The sequence below is a fragment of the Pelophylax lessonae genome (assembly GCF_965119305.1).
Source record: "Pelophylax lessonae genome assembly, chromosome: 5".
Taxonomy (NCBI): domain Eukaryota; kingdom Metazoa; phylum Chordata; class Amphibia; order Anura; family Ranidae; genus Pelophylax; species Pelophylax lessonae.
The window spans coordinates 553,486,676-553,509,449 of NC_138772.1; the positions used below are offsets into that span (position 1 = coordinate 553,486,676).

General features: G+C 48.1%; 1 protein-coding gene across 1 annotated transcript in view; it reads right to left on the reverse strand.

Annotated features, from left to right (window-relative positions):
• The window catches only part of SETD2 (SET domain containing 2, histone lysine methyltransferase), a 134,556-nt gene that overhangs the window by 49,281 nt on the left and 62,501 nt on the right, over positions 1-22,774 (reverse strand). The window contains exons 7-12 of the mRNA XM_082259038.1: positions 18,841-18,918; positions 17,235-17,332; positions 15,225-15,351; positions 13,874-14,008; positions 8,445-8,573; positions 2,219-2,914 (exon numbers count right to left, since the gene is read on the reverse strand). Of these exons, the coding sequence (XP_082115164.1) occupies positions 2,219-2,914; positions 8,445-8,573; positions 13,874-14,008; positions 15,225-15,351; positions 17,235-17,332; positions 18,841-18,918 (1,263 nt within the window). The remainder of the gene's footprint in view (positions 1-2,218; positions 2,915-8,444; positions 8,574-13,873; positions 14,009-15,224; positions 15,352-17,234; positions 17,333-18,840; positions 18,919-22,774) is intronic.

Here is a 22,774-nt window from a genome sequence, read left to right on the forward strand (position 1 = left end):
GGGAATATGCAAACTGAACACAGGCAATGGATAGCAAGAACAGAAGGATAAAACCTGAGGAGACCCTCGCCGCTGCTGCTGCCTCGATCGGTGTTCCTGGAAAGAGGAAGTGATGCTGCCAGGGCGCTCTATGAAAGCCTATGGAGGCTACAAGAAAATGGCCGCCATGCATGTAAAACATGCGGCCGGAGCGAGTGTAGGCAAAATGGCGCCGTTTGGCGCCGAAACCGCCGCTCCACAGTGCAGTAATGCACACGTGACATCCCTGTATAGGAATACATGTCAGATCGCCGCAGCGATCGCTGTATATGCCCAAACATGCCAAAAAAACATGCCCCACAGCACACAGCTTCTCACACTGACCAGACTGACACACACAGTGTCACACAGCTCCCCCCCCCCCCTTTGCAGCCCACAGCATGCAGCCGAGAGATAGGGAGACAAGCAGTGTGAATAGAGGCAGGTTACACAGTCCCAGACTGACACCCCCCCAGACAGACAGGTCCCCACATAGATACACTTACCTCACATGGCGTGGGGGACCCGCACAGGCGAACAAGCCGCTGCACATGAGGCAGGGAGAGTCGCAATTCAAGACGCACAAAATGGGGGTTAAGAAACCGCACAGCGTCCAGTGAGGTAGCCACCTCACCAATCATCCCTGCACCGAACAGGGATGGGTCGTTCACTGTGCCAGGAGCGTTACCTGGCTGAACGCTCGATGGCAGGCTGGGAAGCCACTGACCCACGACCTGCGACCAGGGGGATCAGCCCGAGACCCAGCCCGCACGAATCCTCTTCATCAGAAGAACTAACGCTGACAAAAAGAACAGCTAAGTAAAGAGAGAGAAAACTCAAATAAAATTTCAAAAAGAAGAAAGAGTCTGGGACAGAAAGTCCCAGCACAGAGAGAGCCAGCCACTCCTGACAAGCTAGACATTAAAACTGAGATATGGTTGCAGGAAGTAGGAGGGTATTGACTGAGGGGACCACCCCTTGAGGGTGGGATATGTTAAAAGCTTTAATGTTAACATATTCTGTTGCCTAGCTACTCCTTCGGAGCAAAGTCTAATACCCCCATATGTGACGAATATGAAGAGGCGGCGACTGTCGGAGGACGTAAGAGAAAGATGGTTTTCAAAATGGGGTAACAAATCCACTTAGCATTTATGTTGTCCACCATTATTGGTGTCAGTGGGAGGAATAGTGCCCCATCATTGGTGTCAGTGGGAGGAATAGTGCCCCATCATTGGTGTCAGTGGGAGGAATAGTGCCCCATCATTGGTGTCAGGGGGAGGAATAGTGCCCCATCATTGGTATCAGTGGGAGGAAAAGCACCCATGATGGGGCACTATTCCTCCCCCTGACACCAATGATGGGGCACTATTCCTCCCACTGACACCAATGATGGGGCACTATTCCTCCCACTGACACCAATGATGGGGCACTATTATCCCCACTGATACCAATGATGGGGCACTATTCCTCCCCCTGACACCAATGATGGGGCACTATTCCTCCCACTGACACCAATGATGGGGCACTATTCCTCCCACTGACACCAATGATGGGGCAAGATTACTCCCACTGACATAAACGATGGGGCACCAAGCCCCCGTTTGCACTGTTCAATTGTTGGATGTGGGGTGCGACTTGTCCATTCAAATCAGTGCGACTTAGACTTTGCAGTGCTGCACCGATTTGAAAAAAGGTTCCTGCACTTTTATTTTTGCGATTTTAGGTGCGACTGGCATAGACATCTGTGCATGAAGTCGCACAGATGTCAGGCAAGTCGCCCCTGAAATTGCAGGACTTCAAGTGGCACGATTTCAAAATTGCATTCAGTATGAACCAGGGCTAAGTCACCGTTCACATCAGTGCGACTTGTCATGCGATAGGACAGTTCCAAATTGCATGACAAGTTGCACCCCACTGCCAGCAATGAAACCGTTTTTTTATATCGCCGCAATTCATGCCGCAGCGATTATGAAAAAGGTTCCTGTGCTACTTTTTTACGGACTTGCATTGACTTCTGGTAAATGAAGTCGGCAGTGTTGATGTGCGGCTTTGAAATCGATCTGAATTAGGGTGGTTTCAAGGCTGCAGCGCTGTGAACAGCTTAAGGTAAAAACGTTTTGACTTTAGAACCACTTGAAAGCGGAGGAAATAAAAAGGTGAGGGGGTTACAAGAGCTTACAATCTAATCCGTGTTGCTTACCTTTAAATCTTTCCATCCCTCCAGAAGTTTGGAGGCCAGGTCACCCATATCGATCATCTTATCTGGCGGTTCCTGGCTCCTCTCGCTCTCCACATCGGAGATGCCCTCTTCCTCATCCTGAGATGGGGTCTCCACTGCAGGCGCCTCTTCCACCTTCAGCCCGCTGGGGTCCTTAGACTCCGTTTCGGAGACTTCAATACCAGAAGAAGCTTCTTTGCTCCCTTCTGCCGCCGGGTCCTCCTCCGTTTTGGGGACAGCGACTGGCTGCTCTTCGGTTGGCGTCGGAGGCTCCTCCACTTTGACCTCCGTCTTCAGCTTCTCCCCTTCTTTTTGTTCCTCAGCAGGGGGCGTCTCTTGTTTTACGGACACGTCCTTAACCTCGACCTCGCTGGTTGCGTCGGACGCTGCGCTGTCCATGCTATTTTCACTAACAATTTTCAGCCTGCGTAGAATCAGCTTCTTGGGGGTCTCGCCCTCCATCTCCACGCTCAGCTTGGCGGCGGGATCGGGCGTGTTAGCCGGGGTGTTAAGCGGGGTGTGCGCCCGGGACGTGTTCTCGCTGGAGTATCCGTCGCCTTCGCTGAACTGCGGAATGGCCATTTTGGTCTGAGACCACCTCTGTATGATGGGGAGGATCTTACTCTCTTCCAGCATGTTTTTATTGGGGATGGGGAGAAGCTCCAACGTTCTGATGATCTAATCGGGAGGACGGGAAAAAAATTAGCAATGGAGTATTCAATTCAAACTATAAACGATGCCGCGCTAAAGATAGAAAATTGGAAAAAAAAATTAAGTTCAACACGTATTATAACTAGGGATTATCGGCAAGGCCAATATATTGGTGGCCGATATGCACTTTCCCCGATATATCGGTATCGGCCCTGGAACTAGCCGATATTTTTGTGCCACCCACAGCCCCTGTGCCAGCCACCCACCTACCAGGTCATGCGAGCACCCAGCCGCACTGTAAATAAGGTATATTCCACAATAAAGTTACAAAAGGAGACACACTGCATATTCTATAATCTTTTTATAAAATGGATTGCATGTTTTTACAACGACTTTAACTAGGGCTTATTTTCGGGGTAGGGCTTATATTGCAGCCATCCCCAAAATTAAAGCTAGGTCTTCTTTTCGGGGTAGGGCTTATTTTCAGGGAAACAGGGAACCACAAGGTGCCAGACAGCCAGCCACCCGCCACAGGGTGCCAGACACCACAGGGTGCTAGACAGCCACCCCACCCACCACAAGGGTACCAGACAGCCACCCCACCCACCACAAGAGTACCAGACAGCCAGCCACCCACCACAGGGTGCCAGACAGCCAGACACCCACCACAGGGTGCCAGACAGCCAGACACCCACCACAGGGTGCCAGACACCCACCACAGGGTGCCAGACAGCCACCCACCACAGGGTGCCAGACAGCCACCCACCACAGGGTGCCAGACAACCAGCCACCCACCACAGGGTGCCAGACAACCAGCCACCCACCACAATGTGCCAGACAGCCAGCCAGCCACCAAAGGGTGCCAGACAGCCACCAAAGGATGCCAGCCAGCCACCACAGGGTGCCAGACAGCCAGCCACCTACCACAGGGTGCCAGACAACCAGCCACCTACCACAGGGTGCCAGACAACCAGCCACCCACCACAGGGTGCCATACAGCCAGCCAGCCACCACAGGGTGCCATACAGCCAGCCAGCCACCACAGGGTGCCATACAGCCAGCCAGCCACCACAGGGTGCCATACAGCCAGCCAGCCACCACAGGGTGCCAGACAGCCAGCCACCCACCACAATGTGCCAGACAGCCAGCCACCCACCACAGGGTGCCAGACAGCCAGCCACCCACCACAGGGTGCCAGACAGCTAGCCACCCACCACAGGGTGCCATACAGCCAGCCACCCACCACAGGGTGCCATACAGCCAGCCACCCACCACAGGGTGCCATACAGCCAGCCACCCACCACAGGGTGCCATACAGCCAGCCACCCACCACAGGGTGCCAGCCAGCCAGCCACGAAAGGGTGCCAGCCAGCCACCACAAAGCTGCCAGATAGCCAACCACCCACCACAAGGTGCCAGACAACCAGCCACCCACCACAGGGTGCCAGACAACCAGCCACCCACCACAATGTGCCAGACAGCCAGCCACCCACCACAGGGTGCCAGACAGCCAGCCACCAAAGGGTGCCAGCCAGCCACCACAGGGTGCCAGACAGCCAGCCACCACAGGGTGCCAGACAGCCAGCCACCACAGGGTGCCAGACAACCAGCCACCCACCACACGGTGCCAGCCAGCCACCCACCACAGGGTGCCATACAGCCAGCCACCCACCACAGGGTGCCAGCAAGCCAGTCATTAAGCATTAAACAAAAATGAACATGTTCAGTACCAGATTTGTGTCAAAAATTGTCTTTATTTTTTAGAACTTTAAATGTACAAAATAGCGGCCCATATCAGCCGATACCGATACGTTGTGACCAAAATATCGGCCCTGAAAAAACGATATCGGTCTATCCCTAATTATAACATAGTAAAATCCGGTACAAATATGTAAACTTGTGTAAAATAGGAATAACAAAAGTCCATATGTACAAAAGTGTGCAAAAGTCTTTCAATAAAGTCCAATGATGCTTTCACTTTCTCAATGAAAAAAAGTGCAGTGATGCAAATAAAATTGCGAAGACTGAATGAATCAAAGTGTCCAAATTAAACAATAAGATCCATAGATGAGAAAAGGAATTCTGTGATCCAAAATAGGAAAAAGGAAAAACACCACCAGTGCTTCAAATCACCAAATGAAGAGAACTTGGGAGCGCTTACCGGAAATAACAGACTCTAATGGCAGTGGCAGAGAGTCGCATGAGCATTAGGTATAGAATCCTTGTTGAAACGACCCCGGATGTATGGTCCTTCTTCCATTAACTCAGGTGCGCAAAGAAACAAAAAAGCTCTACATAGTGTAATAACGTCCAGAAATTAGCATTTATTAGAAGGTAAAAAAACTTACATTTTCCACATAAATAAGCGTTGGATAACATCTCGTGTCTCAAATGGGCGCAGTATTGAGAGAGAAGCTCACTCCAACCCGACCTACATTTCGTCCACCTGGACTTCATACTTCAGATGAAGTCCAGGTGGACGAAATGTACGTCAGGTTGGACTGACCTTCTCTCTCAATCTCCAACCCAATGTACATTTCATCCATCTGGACTTCATACCCCAGATCAAGTCCAGGTGAACAAAATGTACGTCGGGTTGGAGTGAGCTTCTCTCTCAATCTCCTACCCGACGTACGTTTCATCCACCTGGACCTTATACCCCAGATGAAGTCCAGGTGGACGAAACGTACCTCAGATTGGAGTGAGCTTCTCTCTCAAACTGTAACCCAACGTACGTTTCATCCACCTGGTCTTCATACACTAGATGAAGTCCAGGAGGACGAAACGTATGTCGGGTTGGAGCGAGCTTCTCAATCTCCAACCCAACGTACGTTTCGTCCACCTGGACTTCATACCCCAGATGAAGTCCAGGTGAACAAAACGTACCTCAGATTGGAGTGAGCTTCTCTCTCAAACTAACCCAACGTACGTTTCATCCACCTGGTCTTCATACCCTAGATGAAGTCCAGGACGAAACGTACATCAGGTGTGAGTGGGCTTCTCTATCAATCTTCAACCCGACGTACGTTTCATCGATCTGGCCTTCATACCCCAGATGAAGTCCAGGTGGACGAAACGTACATCGGGTTGGAGTGAGCTTCTCTCTCAATCTCCAACCCGACGTACGTTTCGTCCACCTGGACTTCATACCCCAGATGAAGTCCAGGTGGACAAAACGTACGTCAGGTTGCAGTGAGCTTCTCAATACTGCACCCATTTGAGACACGTATGATCTTATTCAACGCTTATGTGGAAAATTTTAGTTTTTTACCTTCTAATAAATGCTAATTTCTCAATGTTATTACACTATGTGGAGCTTTTTTGTTTCTTTGAGCACCTGAGTTAATGGAAGAGGGACCATACATCCAGCGTCGTTTCAACAAGGCTTCTATACCTAATGCTCATGCGACTCTCTGCCACTGCCATTAGAGTCCATTATTTCTGGTGAGCGCTCCCAAGTTCTCTTCATTTGGTGGTTGAAGCACTGGCTGTGTTTTTCCTTTTTCCTATTTTGGATCACAGAATTCCTTTCCTCATCTATATGGTAAATGGGGAGGTAAATTTGCGCTGCCAGATGTAATAGCTCAATCCGTAAAAGGTAATAAATAAAGCGTGGTATATCATATAGAAATCAATTAATTGAACCAATGTCTAAACCAGTATATGGTGCAATGTACAAATACCCAGTAATAAATATTAAATAAATAAATACAGTATTTATTAATATTACTGGGTATTTGTACATTGCACCATATACTGGTTTAGACATTGGTTCAATTAATTGATTGAGATATTACATCTGGCAGCACCAATTTACCTCCCCATTTACCATATTTATAAATATAGCTTCACACTATATTTTGAGGTAGGCAGCACCCATTTTTTATTTATCCATTAGCGCGGAATTTCCAATCCTACTTTTATCATCTATGGATTTTATCGTTTGATTTGGACACTTTGATTCATTAAGTCTTTGAGATTTTATTTGCGCCATTGCACTTTTTTTCATTGAGAAAGTGAAAGCATAACTGGACTTTATTGAAAGACTTTTGCACATACGCTCTTTTGTGATTTCTATTTTACACAAGTTTACATATTCGTACCGGATTTTGCAATTTTTAACACATATCGAGCTTATTTTTTCCAATTTTCTATCTGTAGTAAACACAGCTTGGTCAGCTAGGAATGGCATTACTCCTGGTTAACATCGGTGTCTAAAGGAAATTTTGGTCAGCTTGACATGGCACTGCTGCTGGTTTTTAACATTGGCATCTATTGGAAATCTTGGTCAGCTTCACATGGCACTGCTCCCTGTCTAACATTGGCATCTATGGGAAATCTTGGTCAGCTTGGCATGGCACTGGTCCCAAAGCATAAGTGACAGGGACACCAAACTTAGGGAACACCGTGAGGGTACCCAGGACTACAACATATATTTTGTGGCTGGCCACCTTGCCTAAGTAATCTACCATGTCATAGTCCTGGTTCCCCTAACGTGCTCCCCAAGTTTGGTGTCCTTGTCACTTATGGTTTGGGAGCAGTGCCATGTCAAGCTGACCAAGATTTCCTATAGATTTAGTATATTAACATGCATTGAGAAGTGAAAAAAGGTATTGCTTCACTTTAAGTACATTTTTGTTTGACATACATGCTCTGGTCCTATTGTGTACTTAAATGTGGGGTATGCCTGGTATCCATGTTTAGACTGGAGGAAGCGGTATATTGACTGAAGCACTCAAGCGGAAGTGTGGGACGGTTCCCGCACACCTGGTCCTTCCTGGGATCTACATACATCACATCTCCCAGGAGGTTGCAGGATCGGCACACAGAGAGAGGCCAGGGATGGGTCAGACACTTCATGGAAGAGGCAACCAGCTGGATAGGACCAAGAGAGAGGTGCGGGACCTGCTGTATGGCAGGTGAACAGCGGATCACAGTGGGACAAAGCTGGATTCGCTGTGCAGATCAGTGTGTTTTGAAGAGAATGCAGCACTATGGGTGACAGGGCAAAAAAAAAAAAAACCCACATGGGTGGAGGGGGCGGAGCATTGCTTTAATATCCCTGGGAGTCAGCAGAAGTGTGATGCGTCTGGGCTCCTCCCCCACCACCGACAGAAGAAGAGGCGACACACAGCTCATGTTAAAATTCTTCCACATGTGTATGAATGCCAGCAGCAGGGGGGCATTAACCCTTCTACTGATCCTGAATGGAGGTTTTGCTTCCCTGCAAACAAAGCTTAGCCCAATGGATCCCCCAGCAGCTTCACTGATCCAGCGTCGGTCCTCTTCTGGGTTGAATGAGGCCAAGAGACATTCAATCCACTTATGGCGCCAATCTCTGCAGCATTTATTATATTTGCTCACCAGTGAAGCAAGAAGAGGTTGTAAAGGATTTGTGAGTGAACCAAAAAAAAAAAAGAAAAAGGCTGCTGGGGGGGGGGGGGGGGCGCTTTAAAAGGATAAGGGGGGGGGGGGGGGTTGTCTGGTAATCCTGGGGTTAAGATTTAAGACTGCTCCCTTTCACTGGAAAGTATAGGGAACACCGACATTCACTGACCTCCAGTTGCAGCTTGATGCTGTTGCTCGTGTTCCCCCGGCTGTCACCGAGTTCAGCCATCCAGATCCACAGAAGGGACAGACCGTGACACTCCAGAAATAACTTCAGACAGGACTGCGACTGCGTGTTCTACAGGCGGAAAACAGGTTTGCATTATATGTACACGAGTGTAATACACAGCCTCTGAAAACCCAGCCTGTCTACAACCACCAACCCTACCTTCACACCTATGCGTCTTTTTTTTGTGCATTTTGCTGAAAACGCACTAGAGTTCATTTACCATGCTTTCCTATGGTTCACGTTCTCATCTATCTGTTTTTCAGCCGGTGCGTATTTGGAAAGAGGTCAGGGACTTTTTTTTCCCCGCAGCAGATTGCGTTTTGGGTATAATGGACCTGCACCAAAAAACGTTGTGTTTTTTTTTTTTCCTCATAAACAGGGAAAGCCGGCCGCCATGTCCTTAACAAGCGATGAGTCATCAGCTGCCTTCCCCACTGACAGCTGAATGTAAAAACAAGAATTGCCAGCAATTTACAAAAAAAACAAAAACAAACAGAGCCTCCCCAATCCATACCAGGCCCTTAAAGTGGTTGTATACCCCGCTTTTTAATTTTTACCTACAGGCAGTGCTGCATTTTGGCCTAGGGATATGGGCCAATAAGGCCTAGGCGTAGGGCGGCACTTTGCAGGGGGGCAGCAAAAAAAGCCACCCCCCTCCTCCTGAGACACTATTGGCCACTGGTTGCTAGAACCGCCTCTCTCTCACCCCCCCCCCCCGTCTCTCTCTTACCCCTCCTCTCTCTCACCTCCCTCTCTCTTTCTCTATCACCCCCCCTCTCTCTCCCTCACCCCCCCCCCCTCTCTCTCTCTCTTGCTCTCATTCCTCTCTCATCCCCCTCTCTGCCCCCTCTCTCTCTCTCTCACTCATCCCCCCTCTCTCTCCTCCCCTTTTTCTATCTCTCACTCACCCCCCCTCTCTCTTTCCCCCTCTCTCACTCTTCAATTCCCCCCTCTCTCTCTCTCATCCCCGCTTTCTCTCTCACCCCCCCCTCTCTTTCTTTGATTCCCCCCTCTCTCTCACCCCCACTCTCTCTCTCTCTCCCTCCCCCACCTCTCTCACTCACCCCCATTTCTCTCTCACCCACCCTCACCCACCTTCTCTCGCTCTCCCTCATCCCCCCCCCTCTCTCTCTCTCACTCACCCCCATCGCTCTCTCACTCACCCCCAACTCTCTCTCACTCACCCCCAACTCTCTCTCACTCACCCCCAACTCTCTCTCACTCACCCCCAACTCTCTCTCACTCACCCCCAACTCTCTCACTCTTTGATTCCCCCCTCTCTCTCACCCCCACTCTCTCTCATCCCCGCTCTCTCACCCCCATCTCTCTCACCCCCATCTCTCTCACTCACCCCCATCTCTCTCTCTCTCTCACCCTCACCCACCTTCTCTCTCTCTCCCTCATCCCCCCCCTCTCTCTCTCTCTCATCCCCGCTCTCTCACCCCCATCTCTCTCTCACTCACCCCCAACTCTCTCTCACTCACCCCCCCTCTCTCACTCACCCCCATCTCGCTCTCTCTCACCCTCACCCACCTTCTCTCTCTCTCGCTCATCCCCCCCCTCTCTCTCTCTCATCCCCGCTCTCTCACCCCCATCTCTCTCTCACTCACCCCCAACTCTCTCTCACTCACCCCCCCTCTCTCACTCACCCCCCCTCTCTCACTCACCCCCATCTCGCTCTCTCTCACCCACCTTCTCTCTCTCTCCCTCATCCCCCCCTCTCTCTCTCTCATCCCCGCTCTCTCACCCCCACTCTCTCTCTCTCATCCCCGCTCTCTTACCCCCATCTCTCTCACTCACCCCCATCTCTCTCTGATTCCCCTCCTCTCTCTCACCCCCACTCTCTCCCTCCCTCACCCACCTTCTCTCTCTCTCCCTCATCCCCCCTCTCTCTCCCACCCCTCTTACCCCCCCTCTCATGAGATCTCAGGGGTTCATACTGGGACTTGTAGTCCTTCAATTTTGAAGGGGGTTACATCCGTTAAAAAATGGAGTGGGAAAAATGTATATGGGGGGGGGGGGGGGGCGCACAATTTTATTCTTGCCTAGGGGCGGCACAAAACCAAAATACACCTCTGCCTACAGGTAAGCCTATAATAAAGATTACCTGTAGGTAAAATTATCATCTCCTAAACCTTCACGGTTTAGGAGATATTCGCCCTGCATGCAGCCACTGACACCAGCGGCGCATGCTCTCTGAAGGCCCGGCGTATCTTGCCGAACCTTCAGAGCTCCTTGCCGGAAAGTGAACTCCCGCGCATGCCGTCTTCGCGGCTCCGGCCACTCACAGCGCCGGAGCCACCGAATCAGGAAGAGACGCAGAGTGAACGTCTGCTCCCTCAGTGGTGTCCGGGCAACTGTGTGGGGGCTTCGTTCTAAAGGTAAGAATTTCATAATGTGCCAGTATGCGATGCATACTACCACATTAAGCCATTGTCCTGCAGGGTTTTTTGTTTTTTACACAGGGGATACAACCCGCTTTAAGGTCTGCTATGGATTTTGAGGGGAATCCCATGCCAAAAAAAACAGCGTAGGCGCCACCCCAAATCTATACCAAACTCCTATTCTGAGCATGCAGCTTGGCAGGTCAGGAGAAGGGGGGGGGGGGGGATGAGCGAGTGACCATAATACAAGGCCACATGCCCTCAACATGGGGGGGGGGGGGGGGTGTGCTTTGGCTCTCATCCCCCACCCCACGCTGTTTTTTTAAAAAACATTTTGCATTGGATTACTCTTAAAATCCACACCAGATCCAAAGGGCCAGGTATGAACTTGGGGGGGGGGCTATTTTTTTTTCTTTTTACGTTCAGCTGTCAGTGGGGAAGCATGCAGGGCCTCTTCCTTACAACCCAGATCCCGTTCCCCACCCCCACTATGTTAATGAGTAGCCATTTAATAAAAAAGTGTAAAAGTGAATAAAGACAGTACACAAGTTTTTGACAATTTCTATATTAAAAAAGAAAAAACCTCCCCTGATGTAGATCCATCGTCAATTACGACCCCGCCACGCTTACAAAAAAAAAAGCTCCGCTCGTGACGAACGCTCCCGTGGTCTTCCTGATCCACTAAGAAGCGGGGCCACCTGGTGTCACCGCCCCCTGTGATTTCAGCGACCGATGCTTGCTGGGACCCTAACATCACAGGGGGGGGCAGTGCCACCAGGTGATGTTGCTGTGTGGCCCCGCCCCTTCACCTTTTAAGAAATGTCACACGGCAGAGCAGGCAGACCGCTGGAGCGCCCATCGCGAGCACAGCTTTTTCCAGGTCTGGCAGTGGAGGAGGGCGTCCTGATTGAATATGGATCTACATCAGGGGACATTGTTTATTTAATAAAGAAATTGTCAAAAACTCTTTATTCACATTTACACTTTTTTTGGTGAATGGGTAGGGGTTCTTAGTCACATGGGGGGGCAGGATCTGGGAGCCAATAAGCCCCCGGCTTGCAGACCCCCCACGACCACAGCCCACGGTGGTGGGGCAGAGCCCCCCTGCCCCAAAGCATCCCCCGCTGCTGGGCTGCATGCATGGATAGGGCCCTGGTATAGATTTGGGGGGGGGATCCCACGCCATTTTTCTGACAGCTGAAGACTCATCGGTTGTTAACCACTTAAGCCCCGGAAAATTTTACCCCCTTCCTGACCAGGGCCTATTTTGCGATTCGGCACTGTGTGACTTTAACGGACAATTGCGCGGTCGTGCGACGCTGTACCCAAATTAAATTGACGTACTTTTTTTTCCCACAAACAGAGCTTTCTTTTGGTGGTATTTGATCACCTGTGCGATTTTTGATCATGCGCTATAAACAAAAGAAGAGCGACAACTTTTCAAAAATAACAATATTTTTCACATTTTTTTATATGAAATTCCCAAAAAAATGTAAAAATCAAAATTTAACATTTTAGGCCAATTTGTTTTCTGCTACATATGTTTGGTAAAAAAAAAAGCGTATTTTGATTGGTTTGCGCAAAAGTTATTGCGTTTACTAAGGGAAAGATTTTTGTCATATGGCGGCGATATGCGATTTTTTTTGCGGGACTGCGACATTGCGGCAGACAGGTCGGACCCTTGACTGACATTTTTGACACTTTTGGGGTTACCAGTGACATTACTACAGTAATTAGTGCTATACATATGCACTGTTACTGTAAAAATGACACTGGGAGGGAAGGGGTTAACTTTATTGGAGAGGGAGGGGTTAAGTGTGTCCCTAGGGGCGTGCTTCTAACTGTGATTGGATGTGGCTGTGTGTGTAACAGCACAGATCAACGGTCCTACATAGCAGGACCGTATGATCTGTGCTGTTACACAGGGGAGACTGACAGGCGGCTTTGTTTACATTAGCCGCCTGCCTTTCTCCCTCTCCACCCGACGATCGCAAGTGACTGGCGGACCCGGTCACACGCGCAGGCTTCTTAGGGTACGAGCGGGGATGGGAGCGCGCCTCCGGCGGCGCGCGCTCGCCCCCCTATTGGCTCCCAGGCTAGTGACGTACCGGTACGTCACTTTGCCTGGGAGGGGCTGACCGCCGCCTTATATAGTTGGGCGGCGGTCGGCAAGTGGATAAGGACACGGCGGCCAGCTCCCCGTCCCGTTCCCTAGCAATCAGCTATACACAGTGTGTTAAAAAGAAGAAAAAAAAATGCAAAATGCATGAAAAGAGCATGCAAACAAACACGGGTTTAAAAACACGCCTGAAAAAACGCATCAAGCGCAGCAGCATAAATGTGAACCTAGAGACTTAAGGACAAGGCCTTTTCTGGCACTTTTTTCTTTTACAATTAAAAATGAGTATTTTCTGCTGGAAAATAACTTTTCCAGCAAAAATACAACAGTAGACAGTCGTTGCTCTCTCAGTGGGGAGCGATCGCGGGTGCCCACCGGCAATAGCTGCTGCTGGTCCCGTAGATCAGCTTTCCACTTCCTAATGGGGGGCAGGCGCGTACGCTCCCATGAACCACCTTCGCGCAGTCAAGCCAGCCTGCTGCAGTATATCTGCCGTGGGCAGTCGGCAAGTGGTTAGAAAAAAAAATAGTTTACTTCCACCCTGGACCGGAAGTGACGTCGCGCCGGTACTCCTAGATCATAGAGGTGAGGAGAGACGATCTGGCCTCTGTTCACCTCTGTGACCAGACGCGTGAACCATCGTAAAGTTTCCCAGGATTGCCGGTATGAAAAGTAAGCCTGGGAAACACCGGCGAGTGGCGAGAGGGGGGATGACCTCTCCTGCTGCTTCTAAAGGCGATTCAGCAGCTAATTAGCTGCTCGGATCGCTTTTATAAGAAACAGAAACCCCGGCTAAAAAAACGGTAGATATACGTATTGCGGTCGGTAAGTGAATTGGTACAAAGACGCAGAAAGTAGCCTCTTACCTTGATTAGCTTCAGACAGGTGAGCTTCTGTTCCAGGGTCTCAATCCGGACCATCAACCGAGACAGGCTGAGGACCTGATTCTTGTCAGACAGACCTTCCCCGTTCTCCAGGAGAGCCTCCAACTCCCCGTCCACCTGCAACAATCCAAAGAGAAGCCATGATACTTCGGATAGCGATGGGCTCATTAAGAAAGACCACCCCGAGATATGAGAAAAAGAAGAGATTTAACCACCAAGACATTTTTCTTTTTTTTTTTTTTTTTTTTTGCTTGAAAACTAAAATTACTGACACACTATATATTTTTTTAGGAGAGGACCTAGGGCAGTGATGGCGAACCTTGGCACCCCAGATGTTTTGGAACTACATTTCCCATGATGCTCATGCACTCTGCAGTGTAGATAAGCATCATGGGAAATGTAGTTCCAAAACATCTGGGGTGCCAAGGTTCGCCATCACTGACCTAGGGAATAAAATGGTGGGTGTTCCATTTTTTTAGGTCACACAATATTTGCGCAGCAGATTTTTCTCATGAAAAATTTTCCAGAAAAAATACACTTTAATAAATTTTAAAATGGACAAAAATACCCAATTTTAAAGTTAAAATATAAAAAATATAATGTTACGCCAAGCAAATAGATACCAAACATGTAATGCGTTAACGTTGTGCACCAACAGCGCCAAACTATGGTACTGTTGCCTTATGAGGAGTTTATGTGTAATCTCCATTAGTTTGGGGGGACCCCTGCTAAAAAATAAAAATATACAACTCATGACACATTAGTGTGACAGTCAGTGGGAAGAATGCTCCTTACTCTTGTCATCATTGGGAAGAATAACCCCCTTAGAGATAGCTAAAAAAGGAACAATGGTGTCATTGGGAACTTATCTGAGAGGTAGAAATTGCCCATCTCTCAAGGAACCCCCTAGCAACCTCAGGAGGATCCCCTAGACACCTCAGGAGGATCCCCTAGACACCTCAGGAGGATCCCCTAGACACCTCAGGAGGATCCCCTAGACACCTCAGGAGGATCCCCTAGACACCTCAGGAGGATCCCCTAGACACCTCAGGAGGAACCCCTAGACACCTCAGGAGGAACCCCTAGCAACCTCAGGAGGAACCCCTAGCAACCTCAGGAGGAACCCCTAGCAACCTCAGGAGGAACCCTGGTTGAGAAGCCCTGTTCTAGGATCACAAATGGAACTTTCGTTGTGAATAAGGAACTTGTTCTGCATGGGAGGATCCAGTTACATTCCATCACAGGGAACTCCCAGTCATGTGATACAAGCACACTCCCCCGCAGTACCATGTGTAGAAGGAAATGAATGGTATACTGGAACCACAAGACTCACCGAATCCTTCTTGCGAGACCTTTCCTTCTTCATCTTGCCTCCAGCTGCTCGAACGCTTACCCGGTTCTCCCCGCCGAGGTAACCCCGGCAATTGGCAGATCCGCAGAAGCATTTCTGAGCTTCTCTTCTGCAAAGAGATAAAAGGTCAATACTTAGCACATAGATGGGATAAAGATATTGCTGCTCTTACCCAAAAAACGATAAGCGATATCAGGTGGTACTGCACAAACCAGCAAAACTTCTATCCAAGTCAAGAAAGGTGCATGGGAGACATCCCTAAAATGAACAGGCAGTATGGAAGTTGGACCTTAGCCCCAGGCTGGCGAGATAGGAGCCACCAGAGGATAAAGCGAATACATCCATTTTGACACCCAGAGGTGTCCTGGGGGCCTTGCAGGTGGTCCAAAAAGCTTCCAATAGTCCCCATGACACCCTTTTACAGGTGGCTTAAAAGGTATAGTCAACCTTCTGCCAAAACTTAGTAAATGCACCAACATATAGTGTGAGTGGTCAAACCGCGCAATCTATTAGATATACTCAATCTGTGCAAAGTGAATTGCTAGCCAACACCTAGAAGTGATTCAAACTTATTAAAAAAACAACTTTAATCCAAATTGGTGTAATGTAACTCTCCCACAAATGTAAATATCCTAAAGGAGTTGTAAAGTCAGAAGATTTTTTCACCTTAAGGTGAAAAACCTTTTGCGCTTTAGCAGCCCCCCGGAGCCACCCCTTTTTCTTACCTGAACCTGACCGGTCCAGCGATGAGCACGAGTCTCGGATCCTCATTGGATCGACTAACCACTTCAATACCGGGCACTTTTGCCCCTTCCTGCCCAGGCCAATTTTCAACTTTTAGCGCTGTTGCATTTTGAATGACAATTGCGCCGTCATGCAACACTGTACCTACACCAAATTTATGTAGTTTTCCCCCCACAAATAGAGCTTTCTTTTGGTGGTATTTGATCACCGCAAGGTTTTTTCTTTTTTTGCTAAACAAATAAAAAAAAAAAAGAAGAACGAAAAGTTTGAAAAAAAAAAAAAAAAAAAAAGTTTTTTGTTTATGTTATACAATTTTGTAAATAAATAAGTTTTTTCCTGAACTGATGAGACTGCACTGACAGGCACTGATGGGGTGGCACTGATAGGCGGCACCGATATGCAGCATTGGTGGGCACTGATAGGCGGCACTGCTGGGTGGCACCGATAGGCACTAATGGGCGGCACTGGTGGGCACTGACAGGCGGCACTGGTGGGCACTAATAGATGGCAATGATGGGCAGCACTGATGGGGAGGGCACTGGCGGGCAGCACTGATGGAGAGGGCAATGGGGGGCTCCCTGAGCCCTGATTGCCATCCCTGGTGGCCATAGTGGGCATCCCTGGGGTCCTGGGTGGGCATCCCTGGTGGTTCTAGTGGCACCCCCCCCCGAGGGTCTGCACTGGTAATCAATGATCTGATTACCAGTGCCGACCCCCCCCCTGTCAGAGGAGCCGCAGATCGGCTCTCCTTTACTCGTGCCCGTCAGGCACGTACTGAGGCAAGCCGACCAACGGCTCTTCCTGTTTACTATGTGACCAGCCATGATTGGACACGGCTGGTCACATGGTAAAGAGCCTACGTCAGTAGGCTCTTTACCGAGATCGGAGATGCAGGGAGTCAGTGTGACACCTTGCATCACCAATCGCCGCTCTGCACGTCCGGTCAGGATAATGCAACCACATTCCCGCCGTCATTCTGCTATAGTGCGGGCGGGATGTGGTTAATAGCAGCAGAAGCCATTGGCGCCCGCTGTAGTCAATCAAATCCAGTGACAAGGATCATTTAAAAAAAAAAAAATTTATGAACTTTTGGGCACACGCAACCTTTTTTACAGCGGACGTACACAGTTGCACAATTTCACGCAGGAGAACCGACTTGCCCCAGTAAAAGTACGTTAGGCGGTTGGCAATCGGTTATAAATAAAAAAAAAAAAAACAACCTTTAGAATAATTTTTGCTTCCTCTTACCCGTAACGTTGAAATTGGTAGTCAAAGGTCAATTCCGCACCGGTAGGAACAAATCGGGTAGTGAAAAAGCCAACCCGAATCTGCCCGTTCACCGTCCACTGTGGGAGACAAAAAGTTATCGTTAGTGAGTAAGATGAAATCCCTCCAACTGGGAACAACGGCAATAAAAACCTCAACGTCTCCTTTCCTTAAATTGTCACTAAGCTCACATCTTATAAATTGATGAATAATTGGTGTATTCCATGCTGCTCATACTCAGTCACTATGAGATTCCTTTTCTGTATTCTGCAAAATACCTGGTTTATCCTGCTGCTCTCTATCTCCCCCTTCTGTCCATGTCCCCAATGCCGCTAGGGATTTTGCCGCTGTAGTGGCAACTTTGCACATGCTCATTTTTCAGCGAGTTTCTATACGGAGCATTTCCTCCCTATCACATCTGAGCAGCCCATGTGAATATAGTCACATATGTGGGTGTATACACAGTGGTAAATGACAGCCTACTCCCTCCCTCTCTCCTCCATCCCCACTAACCAGCTAAACACAATGGGGGGCAGGATATTGCATGTAGATTTATGGAGGCTTCACCTCTATTAGACCCCAAATGTCTCCTCTGCTCCTACAATTATCTGATCACACCAAGATCATGTGATCAGATGCTTTCACTATTTAAAAATGGCGCCACTTACATTGGGAAAAACCACAAAGTGACGAAAATGCTCCTGATCTCCTAGACCATAGAGGTGATCAGAGATGATCCGGTCTCTGGTGACCTCTATTAGAAACGCCAGATCGGATGCGGGGCTCCCCGCCAGAACGGGAGGGCCCAGAGAGGAACCAGTGGGTGGCGGGACCCCCGTCTGCCGACTGTAAAAGCAATCCAATGGCTAATTAGAAGTAGAGCTTCTCCGGCTCTAAAAAATACCAGGGCTATGGCTGACCGCTGCAGCCACAACCCCGATATAACCACTTGCAATGAACCATGTACATGTGATTTGGTGGCAAATGGTTAATATGGTTTAAAAAAAAAGATTATATATATATATATATATATATATATATATATATATATATATATATATATATATAAATAGTGGCAAATGGTTAATATGGATTTTAAAAAAAGTAAATATATATATATATATATATATATATATATATATAAATAGTGGCGAATGGTTAATATGAATTAAAAAAAAAATTAATGTATATGTATGTGTGTATATATATATATATATATATATATATATATATATATATATATATATATATATATATATATATATAAACAATGGTGGCAAATGGTTAATATGGATTAAAAAAAAAAAAAAAAAAAAGTGTATATATTATATAATATATATATTTTTTTTTCCCCTTGCATACATTGCTTCTCTCCTGAGGCTGCTGGCAGTTTCAATTGAACAGGAGAGGAACGCAAGCAGCCGTTCGGCCCATACACATTCAAACTCAATGCATAAACAAATCCTCCCCAATGCAAGCTGAATTTTAACAAGGAGGGTGGAGTCAGAAGGCCACAGCAAGAAAAGAAAAACAGAAGGCAACATATAGGCATGACACAGAAAGCCGATTTTAGAAACTCCATCCTCACCTTCTGCGTTTCGCAGTTTGGGTCACAGCTGTGGTTCATAAAACGCGAACAGTTCCCTTTCAGCGTGGCATCGATTATCTAATAAAAAGATAGAAGTCATTTAAAAATCCATCCAAGTAGCCTAATTTTACCCAAAAGTTCAGTAAGAACCGCAAAAACTGACCCACAGCGGCCAATCATTGTCAAACCTGCAATGGAAAAGAACAGTTGACAGGGGGAAAAAATAGAACAATTGACAGTGGAAAAATGTTTTTTTTTGAGTTACCGTAAAATCCATTTCTCTGGTGTACATTGACGGACACAGCTCCTGATCTTCTTGACCATTGGTCTATACTGCCCCCTACAGGAGGACACTAGGCAGAAAAAGAGTTTAAATACACCTATGGGTAGTCCCAGGGGGTATACTCCCTCTCTCTGCTATAGGTACTAAGTTTTGTTACAAGCAGTGTCAGAAGTAATACAACTCGACAGAGGGGTGGGCGCTGTGTCCGTCAATGAACATCAGAGAAAAATGGATTTTTGTAAAATCTTACCGTAAAATCCTTTTCTCTTAGCTCATTGACAGACGTAGTCCTCGGTGATACACCACCTTCGGGTTATGTTGCCTCCACAGGAGCAGGACTAGACAGGAAATTAAAAAGCTCTGGCCACACCCTAGGGGCAGTCCCAGAGGGTATATCCTCTCTCTCTCTGCCTCAGCAAATCAGTTATGTGAAAAAGCAGTCTTTAGAGATTTTAACCCAACTCAAAAAACAGAGGGGCGGGGACTACGTCTGTCAATGAGCTAAGAGAAAAGGATTTTACGGTAAGATTTTACAAAAATCCATTTTTCTCTAGCGCTCATTGACAGACGTAGTCCTCGGTGATACACCACCTTCGGGACGTCCCAGAGCAGTATCACAACTGAGGGGTGGGAAAATGAAATCAAATCCCAATCTAGAAGGCCCAATCGGTGCCAACTAGAAGTTTACAATGCTCATCCTTAATGATGAGACTCAACAAAAAAAGAGAAAAAATTTTTTTTTTTTTTTTTTTTAAAACAGAAAAAAACCCTCGAGGTAGACCGCCAATTGCGGCCTGCAAAACCTTGCGGCCAAATGAGGCATCCGCCGATGCCGTCACATCAATTTTATAGAATTTTGTAAAGGTATGTACCGACGACCAGGTGGCCGCCTTACATACCTGGACCACTGACGCCTGATGGCGAAAGGCCCAAGAAGTACTGAGCGCTCGAGTGGAGTGCGCCCTAACAGGGAACGGAGGACTCTGACCCTTAATAGAATAAGCCTGTACCACCGTTTGTCTAATCCATTTGGCAATGGTCGCGGCAGATGCAGGCAAACCCTTTCTGGGGCCATCCGTGATCACAAAAAGTGAATCCGTCTTACGGAAAGATTCCGTAGCTTTCAGGTATACCCTGATTGCCCGAACCACATCTAAGGAATGCAACGCATGTTCCCGATGATGCTTGGGCTGAGGACACAAGGAAGGTAGTACAATATCTTCATTCAGATGAAAATGTGAAACCACCTTAGGAAGAAAAGATGGCTTAGGATGAAGTACTACCTTATCCCTATGAATCACTAGGTATGGGGACTGGCATGATAATGCAGCCAGTTCTGACACCCTGCGAGCAGAAGTAATAGCCACCAAGAAGGCCACCTTCTGGGATAAAGTAAGCAAGGGAATCTCCCTGATGTTTTCAAAGGGAGGTTTCTGTAGAACCGACAAAACCAAATTAAGATCCCAGGGCGGTAAGGGCGCGCGGACTGGAGGAGCCAGGTGCCGCACCCCCTGGATGAAATTCCGCACCAAGGATTTGGTAGCTAAAGGCTTCTGAAAGAAGATTGCTAATGCTGAAACTTGACCCTTGATGGTGCTCAAGGCTAGCTTCTGCTCAACCCCTTGTTGCAAAAAGGCCAATATTCGAGTCACCGAATAGGTACGTGGAGGAAATCCTAAAGATTCGCACCACGCAATATAAATCTTCCATGTGTGATAATAGACTTTGCTGGAAGTCGCTTTCCTTGCTTTAATAAGGGTAGGAATGACTGAAGTAGACAAACCTCTGTCCTTCAGTACTTGGGTCTCAATGGCCAGGCCATTAAACCCAGCGACTGTAAAGCATGATGGTAAATTGGTCCTTGAGACCACAGACACTCCCTGAGACGAAGTTCCCACGGAACGTCTACGACTAACATGTCCAAGTCGGCCAGGCCGGCTTGAGGAGGCCAGCCTAGAATTTCTAGGACCACTGGCGCTGATAGAATCTGAACCAGGCGTCCCTAGAGGTATCTGGCCCCGACCATCCGAGAAAATCTGGTCGTTTTCTGTTCCCACACATTTATCAGATACCTGATAGTTATCAGGAAAGGTGATCTTTTCTGGTTGAACCTCAGGGACCGAAGTCACCCAACTAGAGGCTACTTGGCCTATCTGGTCAACCAGATCCGATTCCTGTGAGGTATCGGGACTAATCTTAGGAAAAGGTAAAGGAAAAGATCTATTCAGGGAACGGTAACTACCGCTTCCTGTAGTACTTAAATGTTGGAAGGGAAGAATCGCACCGGTAGTAGTGGTTGATGCTCGATCTAATGTCCTGAATACCGGTGAAAACGTCCCCCCACCCTGAAACCGGGTGGGGGCGCACCTTCAGGCTGTGTACTCCTTTGCTTCGGGTTTGGCTGGGTTGGTCCTTTGCTTGTCCGACCAGCCCTTCTTGAACCCTCCTGGAGGAGTCTTGCCTTTCCCGCTAGTACCAGCCGGGCGCCCTTTATGGGCGGTAAAGAAAGGTCCTCGCTTGTTGCGAGGTCCCTTAGCTTTAGCAGCCTGTGGCAAAAAAGTGCTCTTGCCCCCAGTGGCATCCTTAATGATTTCATCTAGGTTGGCCCCAAATAGACGATTCCCCTGAAAAGGGAGATTAGTCAAGGTCTTTTTGGAACCTAGGTCAGCTGACCAGCATTTTAACCACAGCACACGTCTGAGGATCACTGCTAACTTAGATGCATGCCCTAATAAGGGAGTAGTGTCCAAGGCTGCGTTACAGATAAACTGTAGCCCTTGTATAATCTGTTCCATCAAATCAGATGTCTCCTGGGGAATATCTTTTCCCCTAAGATCTTGGCGTACCATTTTCGCCCATTCCGTAAGTGTCTGGGAAACTAGACCAATAACAATTACTAGTCTAAATGCTGACCCTATCAGAGAGAAGATGGTGCGGGACTCTGCTTCCATCTTTCGATCCACCGGATCCTTAAAGGACGAAGTGTCCTCCACTGGAATAACCGTGGCTTTATTCAGCCTGGAAATAGGTGGATCCACCACTGGTGGTACCGTCCATTTCTTAATGATGGATTCCTCAAACGGATAGCGTCTAGCAATACGCTTGGAAATAGTAAAGGTACGTTTAGAATGCTCCCATTCTCCTTTAATCTGATTACCGAAACATTTAGGTACAGGAAAAACCTTCACCGTTTTGATGGGCTTATTAGTACCAAAGGGAATCTCTGTTTCAGTTGCCTCTGCCGGTAAAGCCTCAAGTTTTAAGGTTTCCTGCACTGCCACAACTAGTGCGTCCACCAATGCTTCTTCCTGAATTATAGCAGGAGAAGAAGCGTCCTCCTCACTGTCTGAGGGGGCTTTACCTGGGATAACAGCCCTTGCAGAGGAACCTGCAACTGCAGTGACCATCTCTGAATCAGAGTCAGAGGTGTCAGATAGTATAGGGGTAGGCGGGGGTCGCTTCCTTGACCCCCGTCCCTGACAGGCCGCCTCCACCCGAGCCACCATAGACTCCAAAATTGCTGTAAATGACTCTATACTCTGTGCACCGGCGGGTCCCGTGACCCCCTCGAGGGAAACAGGTGGGGGAATATGTGTAGCAGGGTCCATGATAATTCCAGTCACTTCCTGGATAATATAATTCAAAAATAAA